Raw genomic sequence first — 21008 nt, forward strand, 5'->3', positions numbered from 1 at the left:
GACATGACACACTATTTTAAATACTGTTCTTTTTTGTCCTTTTATAATGAAAGTTTTTGGGACTGCAACACTTTAATTACCAAACTTATGATTTCAACAGGGGTTTTAATTAACAAAGAAGCTGCAGATGACAGGAGAAGGGAATGGATTTCATTAAAGGAACGTTAGGCTAGTTACCAGTTTTGATGTGAAAAGCTGGACCTATTCCTAAACATCTAAATACACAGTGAAGAAAACAGCTACAGATACAGCACTTAGGGTGTGAAAAAAAAAAAAAGTGAAAATATACTGCCAACTCATGATATTAGGAGAGACAATCTGTGGTGCCAATCTACCTCCACAAAGTCTTGTCAAGCTACTTTAATATTTGTTGAAGACAGTTTCACGTTGTTTGATTGTCTTGTCACTGAAAAGATAAATTAAAATACTGGTTTATACATTTTTGTGTTAAGCAGAGAAATTCCCATTGTTGACCTTGAGCTGACAAATTTATCTCATCAATTAATTGGTAAAAGCTATCAAATGGAAAAAAAGCATTAAAAGGTATAAAATATTTCACAGCACTCAACTGTCAAGTAAAAAGCCACAAGTCTCATGTGCTCACTACACAGACACAATGATTGTTACAAAGGTAAAGTACATGTTTTTTTCCCCATAAAATACCAAGTTTCCATTCTGTAAAAGAGAAGTTCAACAGGATATTAGAATCTGCCTACTGTTCCAAATAAAATCTGAATGCTTTTCTAATACACACAGAAAAAGCTGAGGAATTAGATCTGTTAAAACTGTTTAGCAACACCTGTTTTTTTTTTATATATGTCTAGAGAGACAGTACCAGCATTATGTACTTTGGATGCAACTCAAATACTAAGTAGATTGTAGAGGAGAGTTGGGAGAGAGAGAAGTTGCTTATTTCGGATGAAGCACGTAAGCCATTAAGCCAGCTTTCAGCCACAAAACCCAGCAGTGCCACGTACATCTCAACAACCAATTATCACACTAGGGTAAGACCTTAATTTACTGAGAATGACATAGGTACTACATATAGTCCTTTGCATGGTTCAGGCTGCCAGGGCAGCCCTGTGCTTACAGTGGGAATCTCTGTCTTTGGAGGTGGGCACACTCAGCTCCCAGCGCCACTGCCGACACCAGCGGGGCAAGAAGGGCTCCTTCCTACTCTAGTACATAGGTTGTGCACTAACAGGTTACCTTCAAATGCTCAGCAGAGAGCAGAATAGCTACATGACAGCTGCTGTGTATATTGATGTTGGCTGGGTTTTTCATTATTTAACTTTTTTTTTAAATTGAGAAATGAGCTAAGAGACATAAAGCACCATGTCTGAAAAACAAGCAGCTCACCTGCAGAAAGCATATAACTTTCTATAAAAAATATTATGATTTCATTAAGAGGGTAATAGTAAAAACAAAATTAGCAACTTCTGAATCATAAAATATTTAATAAGGTATATTTGGTGGGGGGGGGTATATTGTATATAAAATTTAGGATCCCAATATGAAGCAATTTGAACCCTCTCCAAGCTAGCACTGCCTTCAATACCATGTAGATATATTGCCACTGATACAAGACCTACTAAAAGCATACAGTTCAACTAATACAGAAGTGGCTTTTTATATGAAATATTTTTTACACAAATAGAGTGTGTTGAATACCCTCTTAAGTGCAAAAAACACAGATCACCTTACACTAATGCAGCAACAATGCATTCATATTGTTCTCATTAGTCATTAGTAGTCAACTTGCATAAGATACAGGAGAAGCACAATGAAGCTCACAAAAATAGACTAAAGATCAGCCTGTTCTTGCAAAAAAATACAGCATAATAGAAGAAAAAAGACCAAAAAAGGATTATGCACATCACAGAATTTGCTGTTGTGTAATCCAGCTGGCTTAAGTGCTGTTTCTGGTTTTTTGCTGTTTGTTTGTGGGGTTTGGTTTTGGTTTGGGTTGCCTTTTTGGGTGCGTGTGCGTGTGTGTGTGTGTATGTGTGTGTTGGGTTTTTTTGTGTAAATCAAACCACATGGACCAGGCACAACTAAATTTAAGAGGCAGTGTGTAGCTAAAACTTCACTATCTCTTTGTTATCCCCACAATTTATTTTCCTCTGTCCTGAGGTAGTTATGAAAAAACAAACCATAAATTAAGCATTAGCTAGGCCAGTAAGAGCTGAAGCGCTTTTTTTTTTCCTCAAAAAACTTCTTTGTTAACTGGCCAAACTACCCTTGATGTTAAAAGACAGCTGAGAGAGTTTTCACTACACCAAAAAGATGGCTATGAGGGGAAGAGGGTTAGCTGCTTCAAAATGTGTCAACATATTGAGTCCCATCAAGCTGGCTGGTCCATTGTTGTATTCCCCATATTTATCTCCTTTACTGTCTATAAAGTCATTGGGAGCAGCACAGACGGATCTGAGCACATCATCGTCCTTTACTGTAACCAGGGAAGAACTGGTCCAGTAGTGTCTGCAGTATCTTGTTGGGAGCCATGGTGTAGCCCTTTCCCAGGTCATAGCGGCAGGCAGGGCAGGTGAAGACTTCAGCTCTGAAGGAGCGCTGTAAGCAACTCTAGGACATACAAAGACAGAGAAGTAAACAGTGAGACCCTGATTTTATAATGACAGCTTAACCAGCAAAAACTAAGGAGTCACTATAGACCAAAAACTGCTCTACTACTAGCAAAAACCCAAGTCATTACCAAGCCCTCCAGAGCCTAACTCTGCTTCAATGACTAAAATACCCTCCTTATAAAGGAACTCTGCTCTGCAATGGGATGTGAAACATGGGTCTTGGCAGGAATTAAACCACTGCTGAGAAATCCTCTTCGTTTCTACTAATGCCTTCCTGTGAATCAGTCATGTCCACATCTTCCTTCCAGAGTAATGGTGAGATGCTAAAGTTTTCCAGACTTTCCTTTCAATAGGTCTGGTGAGTATACTGGCTATATTGTTTATATAACAATCTCCATCTACCTCATGAGATGAGATTCAGTTCAGCCTTAAGGATACCTGTAGAACAATACAATCTCTCACACATTGACACCAGTGCCGCCTTCCTTACTGTGTTACCACAGGCTGCTTCCACACCAAGGATGTGAGCTGAATTTCAGAAATCAGAGCAAATCTGTGCCTAAACAGTAAGAGCTGCTTACTATCAAACTATTCCTTACAACTTCAACTGCATGTTATTTTGCATTTGGAAATCTTTACTGGCATCTTCCAATTCTGCGCTTTCTGATTTTGTTGCCATTCAGCTTTCTCCATGGTTTTCTAATTTCCATCATTGCAACAGTCCCTTCATAGTAAGTTTTATGGTTTTTAGGAGCAATAATCATTCTTTGTGAGCAGACCACCCATTGCAACACAGTGATTTGTACTGGAGTAATACCTATCTTCTTGAACAGCAAACTTTCTGAGTCCTTTCAAGCTCTAACACAAATTGGACACCAGACTCCTTACATTATATCTAACTGATCAAGACTTTAAGATACAGAATCACAGAATCACCAAGGTTGGTAGAGACCTCAAAGGTCATCAATAATCTGACTTCTGTGGCCCTCTAAGAAAACAGACAATGCCAAGAATAACAACATAACTCGTTCCAAATAAGCCCAAATAATTTTTCTGTATTTACCTTGCATCCTTCCAATAACTCTAAGTAACAGTGCTACACAACTATAAAATTTGATTTTATTCCTCAAGTATGCAAAATTAAATTACTGTTACTGTGCCAACATCTAGCTTCTGGACCAAACTAATTCCTAGTGTAATCCTACAAATCACAAAGGAAGGACTGCAACAGTGAACTTCACTCATTACGTCTATCAGGAACTATACTAAATTATTTCCCCTTTCGTTACACGCAGTTAAGGTGATGCAGCAATCACTGAATGCAAACTCATTGCATATTTTTGCTCAGAACATTATGCAGTAATTGTTGTCTTTCTAAAGTACACATGGTTTGGGCGACTGGTGTCTCAAAGCCAAGCAAGCAGACCAGACCAAAGCTGAGCATTTCTTACTTTACAGACGTTGTGCAGGCACTCTGTTGTCACTGGCTGGTAAACCAGCTCCTGGCAGCAGACACACATGAAGGACTGTTCCAGCTTTTTCAGAAAATTCTAGTTTGGGGCAAAGAAATATTGCAGTTATACAAACTCTGCTGCAGTTCTCATAATGGCCACCTATTACATACAGAACTTCTAGAAGTTAAGTCCTCCATATCCACGAGTGCACCTTTCTAAAAAGAATCAGGAAGCAGGTTCATGCATGTTTTATTGCCCTGCTCTCCCACAAATCAGAGATGTAATGTTTTAAAGATTATTTACCTATCTGTATGATTATTGCTATAAATAAAATGAAATAGGCCAGAGGGCTCCTCATGGCTGATCAGAAAATTTAGTAATTGTGTTTAGTAACTGTTGCTAGGATTTGCATGACCCTGAAAGACCTCTGCTTCTCTGTCAAGGGAATTTTTTCTAAGAAAGCCACTTCTGCACCTCCTCCTGTGCTTCTGGATTATGACTAAGTAACTTTTCCTCTCCTCAGGCCAAACTCTCTGCAGTGTGTACGCTAACATCTCTGGTTTATAAATATTCTCAGGGCATCTTTAAGGAATCTTGAGATACAGTTGTGTCAGTTGTTCTACTTATCTCTGACATAGTGATCTCCAAGTATCTCAACAATACAAGCTGGGTTAAAAAAAACCCAGATCCACATGTAATCAAAATATGATTCTTTGTAATGATGTTTTAAATACTAGATTTATCTTAAACCATGTTTTGTTTACTTAATAGGAAGGTGGTTGTTTCAAGCAGAAACGTTTACATTTTAACAGTGGAGATCCAACACCACCAGTGATTCTCAGTGCCTTGAGTGGCCACCAACTGGAAATCTTACCCAAATTATGGGTAGGAATTGGTAGAAAAATGGTTTCTCGGTTACTAAACAACTTTTAAATGACTGTTGTCTCCTTTTCACAAACACATCTCTCTACTGCCTTTCATCACGTGCAATTTTATGAACCGAAATTCCTTCTGGTCATTACAGGCACTGCGTAGAAGATAGATAATGGCAAATACACAGCTCCTAAAGCAACATCATAACAAAAACTAGTACTGTAAGTGCAAGAACAGGGAAATAATGATATTTTTTTTCCTGTTACAGAAGCATCATAAATAGACACTGATAATTCTCAAATTAATAATGTATGTCCATTTTTAGATATTTGAATCAATGGTTTGTTTTTCACTGATCTGAGTTTTATCAAGTTATTTTAACTTCTTAGTGACTTGATGTCTTCTGCAAAATAGCTCAAATAACTACGAAATAAACACTCACAGGTGTAATATTTTAGGAGAGATTGTTTTGTGGACTTTTTTATACTAGCATCTATGGTCTCTTTAATTCTGAGCTACTGCTATTTTCTTCACATTTAGGGAGAGGAAAGTGTTTTCTCTCTTATTTCAGGTTCCCACTTATAGAGTGCAATAATCCAGATTTGGATGAAAATATTTTCATTCAGTATCTAAACGAGTATGACAGTACTTCTACCTCCTTAAACAAAGCAAGCTGTTATTTTCTGTCATAAAATTATTTTCTATGTAAACACAATATAGGGACTAGAAAGTATCTTGTCTGATTTCTTGCATTAGCACAAACCCCACATTTATAATTTCAGAGAAAAGAAGATCCCTTCAAGAATGAAAAGGCGAAAAAGCCACCTCTAACTTAAAAATGTTTTTGCAAGCAAAAAAGATTTCTACTGTGTAGGCATAAACCCACAATAGCAAACTGTGTAAGTAAACATTTTCTTACAACCTCACATATGAAAGTAACACAGTCTGTATTCAGCAGAAAATTAAGTTGTGAGAGGGACTCAAGATTTCTAGTAACGGTTTAAAGAAAATGTAAACATTAAAATTTGTTCATGCTGCAAACATACTGGTCCTTCCTTAAGAGAAGCAAGTACTTCATCCCACAGTTTCTGGTTCATACAGTCTTCTCTTATCAGCCATTGCTGCTCTTGGGTCAGCTGGAAAGCCTCTCCTTTCCCTCCATCTCCCATCCTCATGGCTTTGGGTGTACGCATAGGTTCCTTTACACCTGCTTAAGATTATAACCATCAGATACAGTAACAACAGAGTGTTAGTCTGAACTAATAAAATGGGAAGACAAAACTGTTTCTAGGAGGATAAAACATGCATTACACTCATGAAATGCAGTATTAAAATCACTCATTAACTTCTAAAACTCGCATTGTTCAGCATTGTTTTGGACTGCAGCACCCAGCTATACAAAAGGCTGTTCACCACTAAACAGAACTCTTAAGAGTATAAACCTTGTCAGCGCAGTAAATAGGATAAGATCTCTACCCTATGTAATTGCAAAGCATGTGCTTATCAGTAATGTTGATATTCTAAATAACTTTACACTTCTTCGACGTTTTCATGCTACTGCCTTAACAAATGTAACATCACAGACTCACTGATGAATGCTAAAGAATTTAAAAATAAATACCATCATCCATTGTCCTTTTCTGGTTTCCATTACTCTGGCTGGTTGGCTCCTGCCTTACAGTTTGCTTTTTAACCTTATCTTTCTTCTCCTTACTAGCCATGGCTTCCAAATAACCTTCTGGATACTAAGACAGAAAAACATAGATTTAAAACAAGACCCACTGGGATACAGGAATATCCAAATATCAACAAAAGCAATTCCTAAGAGATTTTAAAACCTTGTAACTACGTATTAAAACAACTACCCCTACATGATAAAGAAAACGTTTACATTAGTATCTGTTTTCAAGAAAGCATAGTCAAGTCAAAGAATCTAATCCAGATTCAGCTGCGTCAAAAGGAACGTGGTGTCTGTATTTACAACTGCACAGATCAGTTAGGCAAGGCTGAACGCGATGCTGTGCCGTGATGTATACCACTGCCACTGCCTTGCTGAGAAAATAAACACTATGTTAATTCTTTCTACCTCTCATGGATGCTACGGTGCCCAAGTCCTTATGGGTCAGTTTATTTCTGTGCCTGAAACACACCAGCTGTGCAAACTCCTCAAGTCACAGGGTGAGAAAAATGCATTAAAATGCACAGCTCTTTCTATTTGTCAGACAGACTCAACTATAACAACAGTTGCTTGCAGAAATTCTTTCCAGCCTACAGATCACAAAATCGGATTCCAACTCTTGATTTTTCAATCCATATATGCAAAGGAATTCACTGCAAATGCAGAAAGCTTCATCCACTGTTCCTTCTGCTGAGTCACTACAGTGGGACTCCTCCAGTCTGCAGATAATGGGTAGTGATTTTTGGCATTAAATTCTGTGAAGTACCATGAAGTGTAAGGGCAAAAAAAGGGGGGTTCATTTAATTGACTTCTATTTCTGGAACTCATTTACTGGAACTGAGAATAAAAACAACTCTGTGAGTCCTGATTCAAACCTGTACGCTCAGACCCAGTTTCTTTGTACGCTCCATCCCTTCTGAAGTCCAAGGCGCAGGCTCAATGTCATCTCTCCTCAGAAGGTATCGCCAAACTAAAAATCCACATTTTCCAATTTCTGGCCAATACTTCACCACCTAAAGACCCATGTAACATTACTGCCATTATTTTACCACAAGCCAAGCACATGCATATAGTCATACATTAATTGTTCAAGGAGAATTGAGAAGACTAAGTTGTACATTACTATTATACAGCAGCTCTTCCCTCAGAGGTGAAATGTTAGCATTTTTGATAAATACAGTGCTCTTGAAAGGCACACACTTTTACACAAACCTGTACACCACAAAGTCATTAAATGTACAAAAAACTGCAATACAGTTGGAAGGAGTGAGGAAATAATTCCTAGGGATGGATATGACCTCAGTAGACATGTATAAAGTAGCTTACATAATCACTGTACTAGTATCACTGTTTGGAATAATTCCATTTCTGTATTTTGCAGAATGAGCTAAGGCTAAAAATCTAGGACAGAATTATTTATTTTAAGTAGCAATCAAGAATTTGCTCTGTAATACGTGAGACTTTTTAAAGCAGCTGAAGAAAACATCTATGTTGCATTCAACAGAAATCATAATACCTTGTAAATGCCATCGTATCTGTTGCCTTCCTCTGGAGCATACTTGCTGATTCGCCGTCCTTTTGAACTGCGCACCACTCTGACTGGCTTACCAGCTCTCCAGTTTTTAGACTCTGCTCCATTTTTGTCATCCAGTGGGGCATCACAGTTGAGGGCTAGTGCCCTAGAAAGAGATGTATAAATCTTTGTAAACTAGATTGCATCACACAACAGATTTTTGAGATTTAACATAATTAAGTTGTATCTATTTTCCTTGTCTAAATATGCTTTATCAAGTAGCAAAGAACTTTTCAGTATATTCTTTAACAACTGTAGGACCAAGAGAAGCAACGAGGTCCATGTACGGCAAGAAAAAAACAAAAGGAACACAAAATATTTTGTTGTTAAGCTCCAGAAGAACACTGAGCCAAAATTGTTAAGTAAGACAAGCCAAACATTCTAGATAGAATAATTTTCATTTTTAAAAACAATATAAAAATCAGACTCAAACTAAACCATGGATCCCAGAATGGCGTGTGGCTTAGAAACAGTCACAGTACAGGTATAAACCCCATGCTGTACAGAACAGTCAGAGACAGGTGTATCATGCCAACTTTAAGAGTGTTTCTTATACAAAAATAAAACTTGAAAAGGGAAAAGTACCTGGACAAACCAAACCAATACTGACTCAACTAGAAAGTATTGTCATAATCTTCGGAATCAAAGTGCTTGAAAACACGTATCAAAATCAGTAACTGTGCTGTGTGAGAGATTATGCTCTTAGAAATAGAAAAGGATATAGAACATTTTGTGCAAGACAGGCTTTTAAAGCATGTGAAAACACTTCAAGCAGATGTCTAGCTCAACTTTTGGTCATGTATCTTTTTATTCAAGTATCTGTTTTGATAAAGCAACAGCTGATTCCTTGCTTTTCAAAGAAAATTATGATGGGAGAAAGGTCTAATAAAATAGGAAAGATTTATTTTAACACAGTAATATTAATACACTTTCTTCCTACTCAAATTTCACAGTCAATTTAATCATTGAAGGTGAAACTTAAAAAGAAACACCCAGAATAGAAAAATTCCACCCAACTTCTCACTAAATTAAAACAGAGTCCTCTGAAGGATACTGTAGGACAACTCCATAGACATGAATACCAGACTAGCTGCAATGGCAATACAGGCATGTATTCCACCGAGGTGAGCATTTCCTTAAATCAACAAAACATAAAGATTGATAAAATGCCTCTTAGCAGCAAGGGGCTCCACTATTTACAAAAGCAGCACATCCTGGAGTAAGTTAATATAGCAAAATGTTAGGTTTAAATTAAAGCACTACAACCAAGCTCTGTGTTTTGGAAGACTTTCTCATTTTTTCTTCAAAACTTACCTATTCATGTGTGTCAACGTCTGATCAAATGAATGTTCTCCAATCCTCTTGTTACCAGAAAGATCTCTACCTCCACTCCCAGTGTAGGTGAATTCATCCCCTCGATCCTGTGAGAAGATTTTCCTTCATATTAACACTCCAGAGTAATGCAACACAGTTTGGATAAAAATGCAACTAGCATTTTCATGGCATGGAAAGATGTGTTTCAAATTGCAGCATCACTGTGCCATGACAGCAGTTGTGCTGGCACAAAGCTACTTGTCTGGACACAACACATTCACCAGAAAATACTTATATAAAAACTGCCTGCCTTAACAAATTGGACTTTTGCATATTTTAAAAAGATGGTTTTGAAATTAATAAACACATAGTTCTGAGGCAAAGAGTATATACTAGCAAGGGGTTACTTGCTCTAGAACTTTAATTAGTTTACAAGAACATAATGCTTGTAAAATACATTATAAATACCTCAGAGTCATAACTTCAGTTTATGCAAAGGCTTAAGTGCTAGTAAGTACAAAAACCTCTGCCTTATATACAAGGCAGGTGCTTTAGTGCAATGCTAATTCTAGCTCTTCCCAATTAGTAATTCAATTTAGATACACATTTTGCAGTAGCAGCATATTTCCTGCTTGGAGGTTTCTTTAAATCAAAGGATTTACCATGAACCCTAAAAACAGTCAAAATCTACCTACACAATAAATAAGGCCAGCATTACTCTTTTCTTTAGGAAATGTATCACAGAAGCTCACACTACTCCTGGCAAAATGAAGTATTTCTAGGAACGCATATATTCTTCAAAGGTATTTAGTATATCTGTTTGGAGACGCAAATTTTGTACAAAGCATGAAGATAAATATTGAATAGGAAAAAAAGTTTATATTAATTTTTTTAGCAAAAATCAGAACATAGTTGTATACAGCAATCAAATCTAGTCAATTTCTGACCACTATTAAAAGTCTGGTATTACTATGGATCCAGTGCAAGACTGTTACAGATATTTTGTGACTGAGAACAGCAGAAAAAAAGAAGAGATATGCTGGCAGAAGACTAGCTATAGATATCGTATTTTATTTTACTATGTGTAGAGAAAAGCTAGCAGAGATTTGGCTGCAGGTTTAGTGCACTTCTTGTTCAAAACGTATCTAGGCATAGTAACAAGTGCTATGAAATTAAAATACTCAAAACCTAACATGTGTAAAGGCTACAATACATTAACTCTTTAAACAGTTCACTTTGCTCAATCAATCTCCAAAACAACAGAAAGAAAATGATGTTGAATGGATAACATAAGAAACAATTCCAAAAGAATTAAGGACCAACAAGTGCTACTTCCTAAGGACATAAACTAAACTGTATCACAGAGTTCAGCTATGTGTAATTTTTCAGTGCTTTGTCAAGGCAAATAAAATGTGCAGATCACACGCACATGTGATTTTGATAATAATAATATGAATAGGGATGGATTTGCTTCATGAATCAGTCCTACTCAAATGAACTGCATTTTAACACGGAGTAAGAATCTTGTGCCAAGTTCAGAAAACCAGAAAGATCTATCTCAAAAAGTCACGAGTCCACAATGACTTGGGTTTCATAACAACGAAGAAACCAAACACATCTTGATGGTGTGGCAGAGTGGGGAAAACTGGTAGGGTTCTTTTAATCTACAGGAAAAAATAAATTGAAACTGGACAAATGTTGAAATAAAATATGTAGGTAAATAAAAAGAGAAAGCACACAGAAACACTACAAATGTGAGTAAGATGAAGAAAATGATTTACCAGATAATACAAATTCTTGACAAACTGGTTTTTTTTTTATCAGCAAGTAAGTAGAACAATGGTCACAGGAAGGAAGTATAGACCTTCACTGGTATAACAGATAAACATAAACCACTGTGGTCTTCAGCGAAAAGTACTCACAATTACCAACTGGAACACACCTCTATGGAAAATAGATTAAATGTAGAAGGGCTAAAACCATACACTTCCACAGTCTTCAGAGAAAGACTGTGTGGTTCTCTAGGTGGTACTCTTCAATCACAGACAACCAGAAGACACCATTTGAAGAGACAGCATGGATATAAGGCCTACACATACATGCTCACCCCCTGAACAGACTCCATACTGATAGGTTTATGTTTGCTTCCCTTTAATTATCCAAGTATTCTATGCATAAATATGCAAAAGTATATGGATTTAGGGAGAAACTGGAAATTCAGAGGAAGGAAATGGAGGAGAAAAGGAACAATTTTGGAGCATAATTGTTAGTGGTTAAATAAGAAGAAAATGTTATCTTTTAACACCCTTCAGCACAAGAAAGGCTCATTTCTACTTTACTTCCCAGAAGAACTGCACTCACCCATTTCACATCAGTTATATTAAAAATAAGTAAGACTGTGCAGAACAAAGTTTAGTACAGAGTTCCCAGAACTACAGCACAATGACAGAGATCTTGCCCTACAGGGAGCTGAACCCTTGATATGAGAGAATTCCTAAACACAGAGTGGAAGAAAGTTCAGGATAGTATGTAAGTGCCTTCTCTATATAGAGAAAATCTAGAATGGCAACAGAAAGTGTAATGTTTAAAATCAGAACAAAATGAGTTAACCTATCTATTTCTGTTTTCCCAACACATTAGTGAGGGAAAAGTAACACATAAAAACTCAGGGTTGAGATAAAGAGGTAAGAGTTTACTGATAAAAATCAGATAAACATTGTACAAAATGCACAATTACATTAGCCTACTTGCAGAAAAAGCATGGTGCAAAGCAGCAGCAAGCAGAAGCAAGAGAAGCAAAAGTCCAAGCCAAAAAACTACTTCCCCATACCTCTTTGTTCTGCCACCATCCCAGCAGGAAAGACGAACACCCAAGAACCCAAACCCAGAACCAGCAACTGGAACAGGAAGCCTCCCATGTTGCAATCTGAACTTCAAGCCCCATAATACTTTGCTCGAGCTAGTACTTTCATTTTTGACGCCGGCATGAGACCAGCATGATACGAGTAACAGCAGCGGGTTCACCTCAAGCCATGACAAGTATGTGATGCACAAGACAGAGAATCCTTTGAGTACAGTAACTACGGATAGGAATACAGCCCATCACAAGCAGAAGTGAAATGGGGATACTGGGAGACCTACAGAACCTACTTCCCTCATGGTTATGGTGTTTACTTTCCAAGTGCAGTATGTCAAGAATGTTCACACAACTCTTATTTGAGATCCTTTAATGAGTAATCACTCATCAAAACAATTTCTCAGCAGGCTGGAGTTCTGTCTATAGACAATGATCTTCCTACCACCCGTAACAACATACAATAAATAGCCTGCATGTGATACATGTAAAGTTATTTGTTTTTCTCAAGAGGATCAGAAAGCAGAGCTTAATATACAGATAGTGTTACAAATTCTGCATTCAACAATTAATGAAAATATTTGGCAAAAGAATTATTGATGCCTCTAAGTTCTTCAAAAAAACAAAGTAACTGTCAAAAAAAGCTATTAAAAACAGTTTTCTATTCCCATCTTTTCCTTCTTCCAATCTTTTCCTCATTTTTTTTATCGTACGTTATTCTGCCCTTTCTCTTCTGCTTTCCACAACTTAAACTTTTTTGCACCAAAACTTACTTTCAACAGTTAGCAACACTTTTGCCATTCTGTCTTCTCTGCCTTCTGTGTTTCTCTTTTTACATATACATAGAATAGAATACATAGAATAAACCAGGTTGGAAGAGACCTTCAAGATCATCGCATCCAACCCATCAACCAATCCAACACCACCCAAACATCTAACCCACGGCACCAAGCACCCCATTCAAATCTTCTCCTGAAAACCTCCAATGATGGCGACTCCACTACTTCCCCAGGCAGCCCATTCCAACGTGCAATCACTCTCTCTGTATAGAACTTTTTCCTAACATCTAGCCTGAACCTCCCCTGGCACAGCCTGAGACTGTGTCCTCTTGTTCTGGTACTGGCTGCCTGGGAGAAGAGACCAACATCCGTCTGTCTACAACCTCCCTTCAGGTAGTTGTAGAGAGTAATAAGGTCACCCCTGAGTCTCCTCTTCTCCAGGCTAAGCAACCCCAGCTCCCTCAGCCTCTCCTCATAGGGCTTGTGTTCCAAGCCCCTCACCAACTTTGTTGCCCTTTTCTGGACACGCTCCAGCAAGTCAACATCCTTCCTAAACTGAGGGGCCCAGAACTGGACACAGGACTCGAGGTGCGGCCTAACCAGTGCAGTGTACAGGGGCAGAATGACCTCCCTGCTCCTGCTGGCCACAGTGTTCCTGATGCAGGCCAGGATGCCATTGGCCCTCCAGGCTGCCTGGGCGCACTGCAGGCTCATGTTCAGTCTACCGTCAGCCAGCACCCCCAGGTCCCTCTCTGCCTGACTGCTCTCCATAAAATTATTGTCTCCATAAAATTATTAGATTTCAGGTTACTTAAGGAACTAACTCAGAAGGTACTTTGGGAAACAGCCCTTAAAAACAAGGGGGTCCAGGAGGGCTGGACCTACTTCAAGGAGGAATTCTCGAAGGTGCAGGAACAGGCTGTGCCAATGTGCCGGAAGATGAGCCGCCAGGGCAGACGGCCAGCCTGGATGGGCAATGAACTTCTGAGGGAATGAAGGGAAAAAAAGAGGGAATATCATCTTTGGGAGGAAGGAGAGGTAACCCATGACATTTTTACGGATGTTGCTAAGTCATGTAGGAAAAAAATTAGAGAGGCAAAAGCCCATTTAGAGCTTAGACTGGCCTCTGCTGTGAAGGACAACAAAAACTGTTTTTACAAATATACTTACTGGCAAGAGGAGGGGCAAGGACAACTTCCACTCCTTGGTGGACATGGAGGCGAACACAGTAACAAAAGATGAGGAAAACGCAGAGGAACTTAATACCTTCTTTGCCTCAACTTTTAATAGCAGGATAGGTTGTCTTCCAGACAACTGGCCTCCTGAGCTGAGCCAGATGGAGCCAGGGAGCAGTATGGCTCCCCAGTAATCCAGGAGGAAGTAGTTAGAGAACTGCTCAGCCACTTGGATCCCCACAAGTCCATGGGACCACATGGGATCCATCCTAGGGTGCTGAGAGAGCTGGCAGATGAGCTGGCCAAGCTGCTCTCCATCATTTTTCAGCAGTCCTGGCTCACTGGAGAGGTCCCAGAAGACTGGAAGATGGCCAGTGTGGTGCCCATCCACAAGAAGGGACGGAAGGAGAAGCCAGGGCATTACAGACCTGTCAGCCTGACCTCAGTGCCAGGCAAGATTATGGAACAGGTCATCTTGAGTGCAGTCACACAGCACTTACAGGATGGCCAAGGGATCAGGCCCAGCCAGCATGGATTTAGGAAGGGCAGGTCCTGCCTGACCAACCTGATCTCCTTCTATGATCAGCTGACCCACCTGGTGGATGTGGGGCAGACTGTGGATGTAGTCTACCTGGACTTCAGCAAGGCCTTTGACAATGTCCCCCAGAGCAAACTGCTGTCTATGCTGTCAGCTCGTGGCTTGGACAGCAACACTGTGCTGGGTTAGGAACTGGCTGGAGGGCCGAGCCCAGAGAGTGGTGGTGAATGGTGCCACATCCAGCTCGCGGCCAGTCTCTAGTGGTGTCCCCCAGGGATCAGTGCTGGGCCCCATCCTGTTCAATGTCTTTACTGATGATCTGGACAGGGGGATTGAGTCCACCATTAGTAAGTTTGCAGATGACACCAAGCTGGGGGCAGGAGTTGATCTGCTGGAGGGTTGGATTGCTCTGCTGAGGAACCTCGACAGACTGGACAGATGGGCAGAATCCAAGGGCATGAGATTTACTACATCCAAGTGCCGGCTTCTGCACATTGGCCACAACAACCCCATGCAGTGCTACAGGCTGGGGTCAGAGTGGATGAAGAGCAGCCTGGCAGAAAGGGAGCTGGGGGTACTGGTTGATAGTAGGCTGAACATGAGACAGCAGTGTGCCCAGGTGACTAAGAAAGCCGATGGCATCCTGGCCTGTATCAGGAATAGCGTGGCCAGCAGGAGCAGAGAAGTCATTGTGCCCCTGTACTCAGCAGTGCTTAGGCCACACCTTGAGTTCTGTGTCCAGTTCTAGGCCCCTGAGTTTAGGAAAGATGTTGAGATGCTGGAATGTGTCCAGAGAAGTGCAACAAGGCTGGTGAGAGGCCTTGAGCACAAGCCCTATGAGGAGAGACTGAGGGAGCTGGGGTTGCTTAGCCTGCAGAAGAGGAGGCTCATAGGAGACCTTATTGCTGTCTACTTGAAGGGAGGATGTAGGCAGGTGGGGGTTGGTCTCTTCTCCCAGGCAACCAGCTGCACCAGGGTAGGTTTAAGCTAGATGTTAGGAAGAAGTTCTTCACAGAAAGAGGAAAGAGTGATTGGCCATTGATGTGCTGCCCAGGAAGCTTGTGGAGTCACCATCACTGGAAGTGTCTAAGAAGGGACTGGATGAGGCACTGGGTACCATGGTTTAGTTGATTAGATGGTGTTGGGTGATGAGTTGGACTCGATGACCTCAAAGGTCCTTTCCCTTTCCCTTCCCTTCCTTTCCCTTCCTTTCCCTTCCTTTCCCTTCCTTTCCCTTCCCTTCCCTTCCCTTCCCTTCCCTTCCCTTCCCTTCTGAACCTTTCCTTTCCTTTCCTTTCCTTTCCTTTCCTTTCCTTTCCTTTCCTTTCCTTTCCTTTCCTTTCCTTTCCTTTCCTTTCCTTTCCTTTCCTTTCCTTTCCTTTCCTTTCCTTTCCTTTCCTTTCCTTTCCTTTCCTTTCCTTTCCTTTCCTTTCCTTTCCTTTCCTTTCCTTTCCTTTCCTTTCCTTTCCTTTCCTTCCCTTCCCTTCCCTTCCCTTCCCTTCCCTTCCCTTCCCTTCCCTTCCCTTCCCTTCCCTTCCCTTCCCTATGTTGAGGCATCTGAGTGGAATATGAGCCCAAACTCTAGTAGTATAAGCCTGTCATCCTCAGACACAAGACACAAGCAGGTGGTCTGTTTTATTAAATCATAGTCCACTATTTTAGTGTTGTTACATAATCAGTTTTTAGTTGAACAATGTTCTCATGGAGAAAGAGAAAAGTAACATTTTTAATTCTATGTAAGCATTTGACCATATTAACTTTATGGATTGCTTTTATGCAGTAGCTGATACGGACATTAGCTACTCCAAACTACTCCAATATCACTATCTGAAGATAGCTCTCAATTATTTTCTCTTTCTAATAACACCTATGGTATTATGCTCAGATTCCTAACTTTGGTACCAACATACACATAAAAGTTGCATTTATCAGTTAGTATAATATGCTATTATGAACACAAAGAAAGTCTTAATCAATGGTGCAGGGTCTAGTTGGAGGCCTGTTGCTAGCTGGTGGTGTTCCACTGGGGCCAGTAGTGGGTCCAGTCTTATCAACATGCTCATCAGTGAGCTCACTGACTGGACAGTGTACTCTCAGGAAGTTTGCTGATGATACAAAACTGGCAGGAGTGGCTGATACACCAGATGGCTGTGCAAGACCTGGACAGTTAGACAGAGGGAACCCCTGTGAAGTTCCACAAGGGCCAAGGGAAGACTCCTGCTCCTGGGGGAGAATAATCCATGCCTCAGTTAGTGGCTGACTTGCTGGAAAGCAGCTCTGTGGAGAAGGACCTGTGGGAATGCTGGTGGGCAACAAGCTCACCGTGAGCCAGCTGTCATGGTAGGGCCAAACAGCTACAGCACAAACCCAGACAGACCCTCGTGTGTCTAGACACAGTCCCACTCTCCCCACTCCTTCCTGCAGAAAGTCAGGGTAATGTGGGAAAAGGAACAAAGGGGACAGGACCTTGTGTGTCTGGTAAACAACCTGTATCGGGGGTAAGGGCACGTGTACTGGTCACTGCTCCTGCCTGACCAGGCCTGTGTTTCTGCCTTTTATTGCCACAGGCTGGCAGAACCCCGTCTCATGCGTAACTATGTGCTGGCTTCAGTTGCCCTATTGGCCCAATCGAATCCTTGTGGGTGACTTTAACCTGCCAGACATCTGCTGGGACCTTAGCAGAGAGAAGGCAGTCCAGAAAGTTCTTAGAATGTATGGAGGACAGCTTCCTGATGTAGCTGTTAAGTGAGAATACCAGCGGTCAGGCTCTGCTTGACCTGCTGCTCTCAGAGAAGCAGATGGGAGATGTGATGGTAGGAGGCTGTCTAGGGTGCAGTGACCATGAGATAGTGGAGTTTTCGATATGCAGAGAGATAAGGAGGAGCAATACCAGAACCCTTACTTTGGACTTCCAGAGGGCAAACTTCAGCTTGTTTAAGCAAGTTATTTGGAGAGTGCCCTGAGTAGCAGCCCTTAAGAACAAAGGTGTCCAGGATGGTTGGACCTACTTCAAACAGGAGCTCTTGAAGTATCACAGTATCACAGTAACTAAGGTTGGAAGAGACCCCAAGGATCATCAAGTCCAACCTGTTCCAACAGACCTCACAACTAGATCATGGCACCAAGTGCCACGTCCAATCTCCCCTTGAACACCTCCAGGGACAGCGACTCCACCACCTCCCTGGGCAGCCCATTCCAATGACGAATGACTCGCTCAGTGAAGAACTTTCTCCTCACCTCGAGTCTAAACCTCCCCTGGCACAACTTGAGACTGTGTCTCCTTGTTCTGGTGCTGGTTGCCTGGGAGAAGAGACCAACCCCTTCCTGGCTACAACCACCTTTCAGGTAGTTGTAGAGGGCAATGAGGTCGCCTCTGATCCTTCTCTTCTCCAGGCTAAACAATCCCAGCTCCCTCAGCCTCTCCTCATAGGGCTTGTGCTCAAGGCCTCTCCCCAGCCTTGTTGCACTTCTCTGGACACGTTCAAGTGTCTCGATGTCCTTCCTAAACTGAGGGGCCCAGAACTGGACACAGTACTCAAGGTGTGGCCTAACCAATGCAGAGTACAGGGGCACAATGACCTCCCTGCTCCTGCTGGCCACACTATTCCTAATACAGGCCAGGATGCCATTGGCCCTCTTGGCCACCTGGGCACACTGCTGGCTCATGTTTAGGCGGGTGTCAATCAGCACCCCCAGGTCCCTCTCTGTTTGGCAGCTCTCCAGCCACTCTGACCCCAGCCTGTAGCTCTGCAAGGGGTTGCCATGGCCAAAGTGCAGCACCCGGCACTTGGACTTATTAAATGCCATCCCATTGGACTCTGCCCATCTGTCAAAGGCACAGGAACTGGCAGTTTCCATGTGCCAAAAGATGAGCCGGCAGGGAAGGCGACCGGCCTGCATGGGCAAACAGCTCCTGAAGGAATTGAGGGAAAAAAAGAGGCTGTATCACCTTTGGAAAGGGGGGAAGGCAACTCGTGATATGTTTAAGGATGTTGTTAGATCATGTAGGAGAAAAAAAGGGAGCCAAAGGCCCAGTTGGAACTCAATCTGGCCACTTCTGTGAAGGACAGTAAAAGGCATTTTTATAAATACATTAATGCTAAAAAGAGGGGCAGGAAGAACCTCCATTCCTTATTGGACCTGGAGGGGAGCATTGTAACTGAAGATGAGGAAAAGGCTGAGGTACTGCATACCTTCTTTGCCTCCATTTTCAACAGTAAGGACTTCAGGATAACTGGCCTCCTGAACTGGTAGATGGGGTCAAGGAGCAGTGTAGTGCCCCTGAAATCCTGAAATAAATTAAACAAATTCCATAACACCAGCAATATGCTCTTGTGGCCAAGAAGGCCAACAGACTCCTGGGATGAATTAAGAAAAGTGTGGCAAGCAGGTCACACAAGGTTCTCCTCCCCCTCTACTCTGCCCTTGTGTCCCGTTCTGGGCTCCCCAGTTTCTGTCAGAGTATACTGGAGAGAGTCCAACATAGGGTCATGAAGATGATGAGGGGACTGAAACACCTCTCTTACAAGGAGAGGCTGAGAGAACTAGGGCTCTTTAGCATGGAAAAGCTAAGAGGGATCTTATTAATGCATATAAATACAGAAAGGATGGAGGTCATGAGAATGGTGGTAGACTTTTCTCAGTGGTTGCCAGTGATATGACAAAGGGCAACAGGTACAAGCTAGAATGCAGGAGGTTTCACTTGAACTTAAGGAGAACCTTCTTTACTTTGAGGGTGACGGGACACTGGAACAGGCTGCCTAGAGAGGTAGTGGAGTCCCCTTCTCTGGAGACTTTCAAAACCAACCTGGATATGTTCCTGTATATCCTGCTCTGGGTGTACCTGAGTTGGTAAGGGGATTGAACTAGTTCTGGGGCATTCAGAAGTCCCTCCCAGCTTCTAGTGTTCTGTGATTCTCTAAGCTTCTAGATGAACTTCAACCTCCAGTCTCAACAACAACAACAGAAAATCAATTTGGCTTTTACTTATAAAAGAAACCTCATCATTTCATCACCCCCTGGATTAACCAGTTTCACCTCAGTAAAACATGACCAATAAAGAAGAGATTTTGATTAATATGGCAAAGCAAAATAAAAAAGCACTAAGCCTTTTAAAATGAAGATATTCAATCCAAGACAAATATTAACTATCAATTATATTTGAAAGGATTTTCCTTCCCTAGTAGTAGTGATACCTGAAAATGGATTATGTCATCATTCATCCCCATTAAAGTCTCACAAGACAGTATGAATATAAGTGATGGCAGAATTAGTCTGTCTGTCCAATTGTCTGACTTATTTTTGATAATTTCATGGTTTAGCACTGCAGAAAAAGGTGTCCATCAAATCAATAAAAAAAACCTTGCATTAAGTGCAGAGCTTGGATAGCTTATAACCAGTATTTCTGAGTCTTCCTCATAATTGCTCTTGACAGCAAGAACCTGATGGTAGTGTGGGATTACTTAGCAGATGAAAACAGTTTTTTGAGACAACATTTTGTTAATTACAATTATCTTTGACTATTTGTTGGAGATTGCTCATTGTGTCTCTGAGTCTTGCAATCTCTATGAGGAATTTAATTAGCCTACCTAAATGCTAGTTGAAGCAAGGCAAGGAAAATTTCAATATCTGACATTAATTTATATCCATACATATTAGAATTTGTTACTTTCATCCCTCTTTTCTCTGCTTTATTTAAATAAATGCTTAATATCACAAATACCAGTTTTTGTAAGTTAATTTGAAAAACTGATGAAGCTCAGCATCAAAGTCATGGTTTGACACAACAAGGATTAGTATAGAATAGAATAGAATAGACCAGAGCAGGTTGGAAGAGACCTTCAAGATCATCGTGTCCAACCTATCAACAAATCTAACCTACTTAAACAACTAAACCATGGCACCAAGCACCCCATCAAGTCTCCTCCTGAACACCTCCAATGACGGTGACTCCTCCACCTCCTTGGGCAGCCCATTCCAATGGGCAATCACTCTCTGCATAGAACTTCCTCCTAACATCCAGCCTAAACCTCCCCTGGTGCAGCCTGAGACTGTGTCCTCTTGTTCTGGTGCTGGCTGCCTGGGAGAAGAGACCAACCTCCACCTGTTTGCAGCCTCCCTTAAGGTAGTTGTAGAGAGCAATAAGGTCACCCCTGGGTCTCCTCCTCTCCAGGCTAAGCAACCCC

At 41.2% G+C, this 21008-nt stretch overlaps 1 protein-coding gene across 2 annotated transcripts in view; it reads right to left on the bottom strand.

Moving 5' to 3' along the window:
• Positions 1–291: 291 nt before the first annotated feature.
• UHRF2 (ubiquitin like with PHD and ring finger domains 2) overlaps positions 292–21008 on the bottom strand; it is a 96864-nt gene continuing 76147 nt past the window's right edge. The window contains exons 10-16 of one of the 2 annotated variants that reach the window (XM_009902886.2): positions 9478–9584; positions 8107–8269; positions 7466–7603; positions 6534–6657; positions 5959–6119; positions 4037–4135; positions 292–2583 (exon numbers count right to left, since the gene is read on the bottom strand). In XM_009902886.2, coding sequence (XP_009901188.2) covers positions 2437–2583; positions 4037–4135; positions 5959–6119; positions 6534–6657; positions 7466–7603; positions 8107–8269; positions 9478–9584 — 939 coding nt within the window. In that variant the 3' untranslated portion in view covers positions 292–2436. Of the gene's footprint in view, positions 2584–4036; positions 4136–5958; positions 6123–6533; positions 6658–7465; positions 7604–8106; positions 8270–9477; positions 9585–21008 lie in introns of both variants that reach the window. The other variant, XM_054178780.1, reaches the window with a different exon arrangement.

This window comes from Dryobates pubescens, chromosome Z (assembly GCF_014839835.1).
Source record: "Dryobates pubescens isolate bDryPub1 chromosome Z, bDryPub1.pri, whole genome shotgun sequence".
In the NCBI taxonomy this organism is placed as follows: Eukaryota; Metazoa; Chordata; class Aves; order Piciformes; family Picidae; genus Dryobates; species Dryobates pubescens.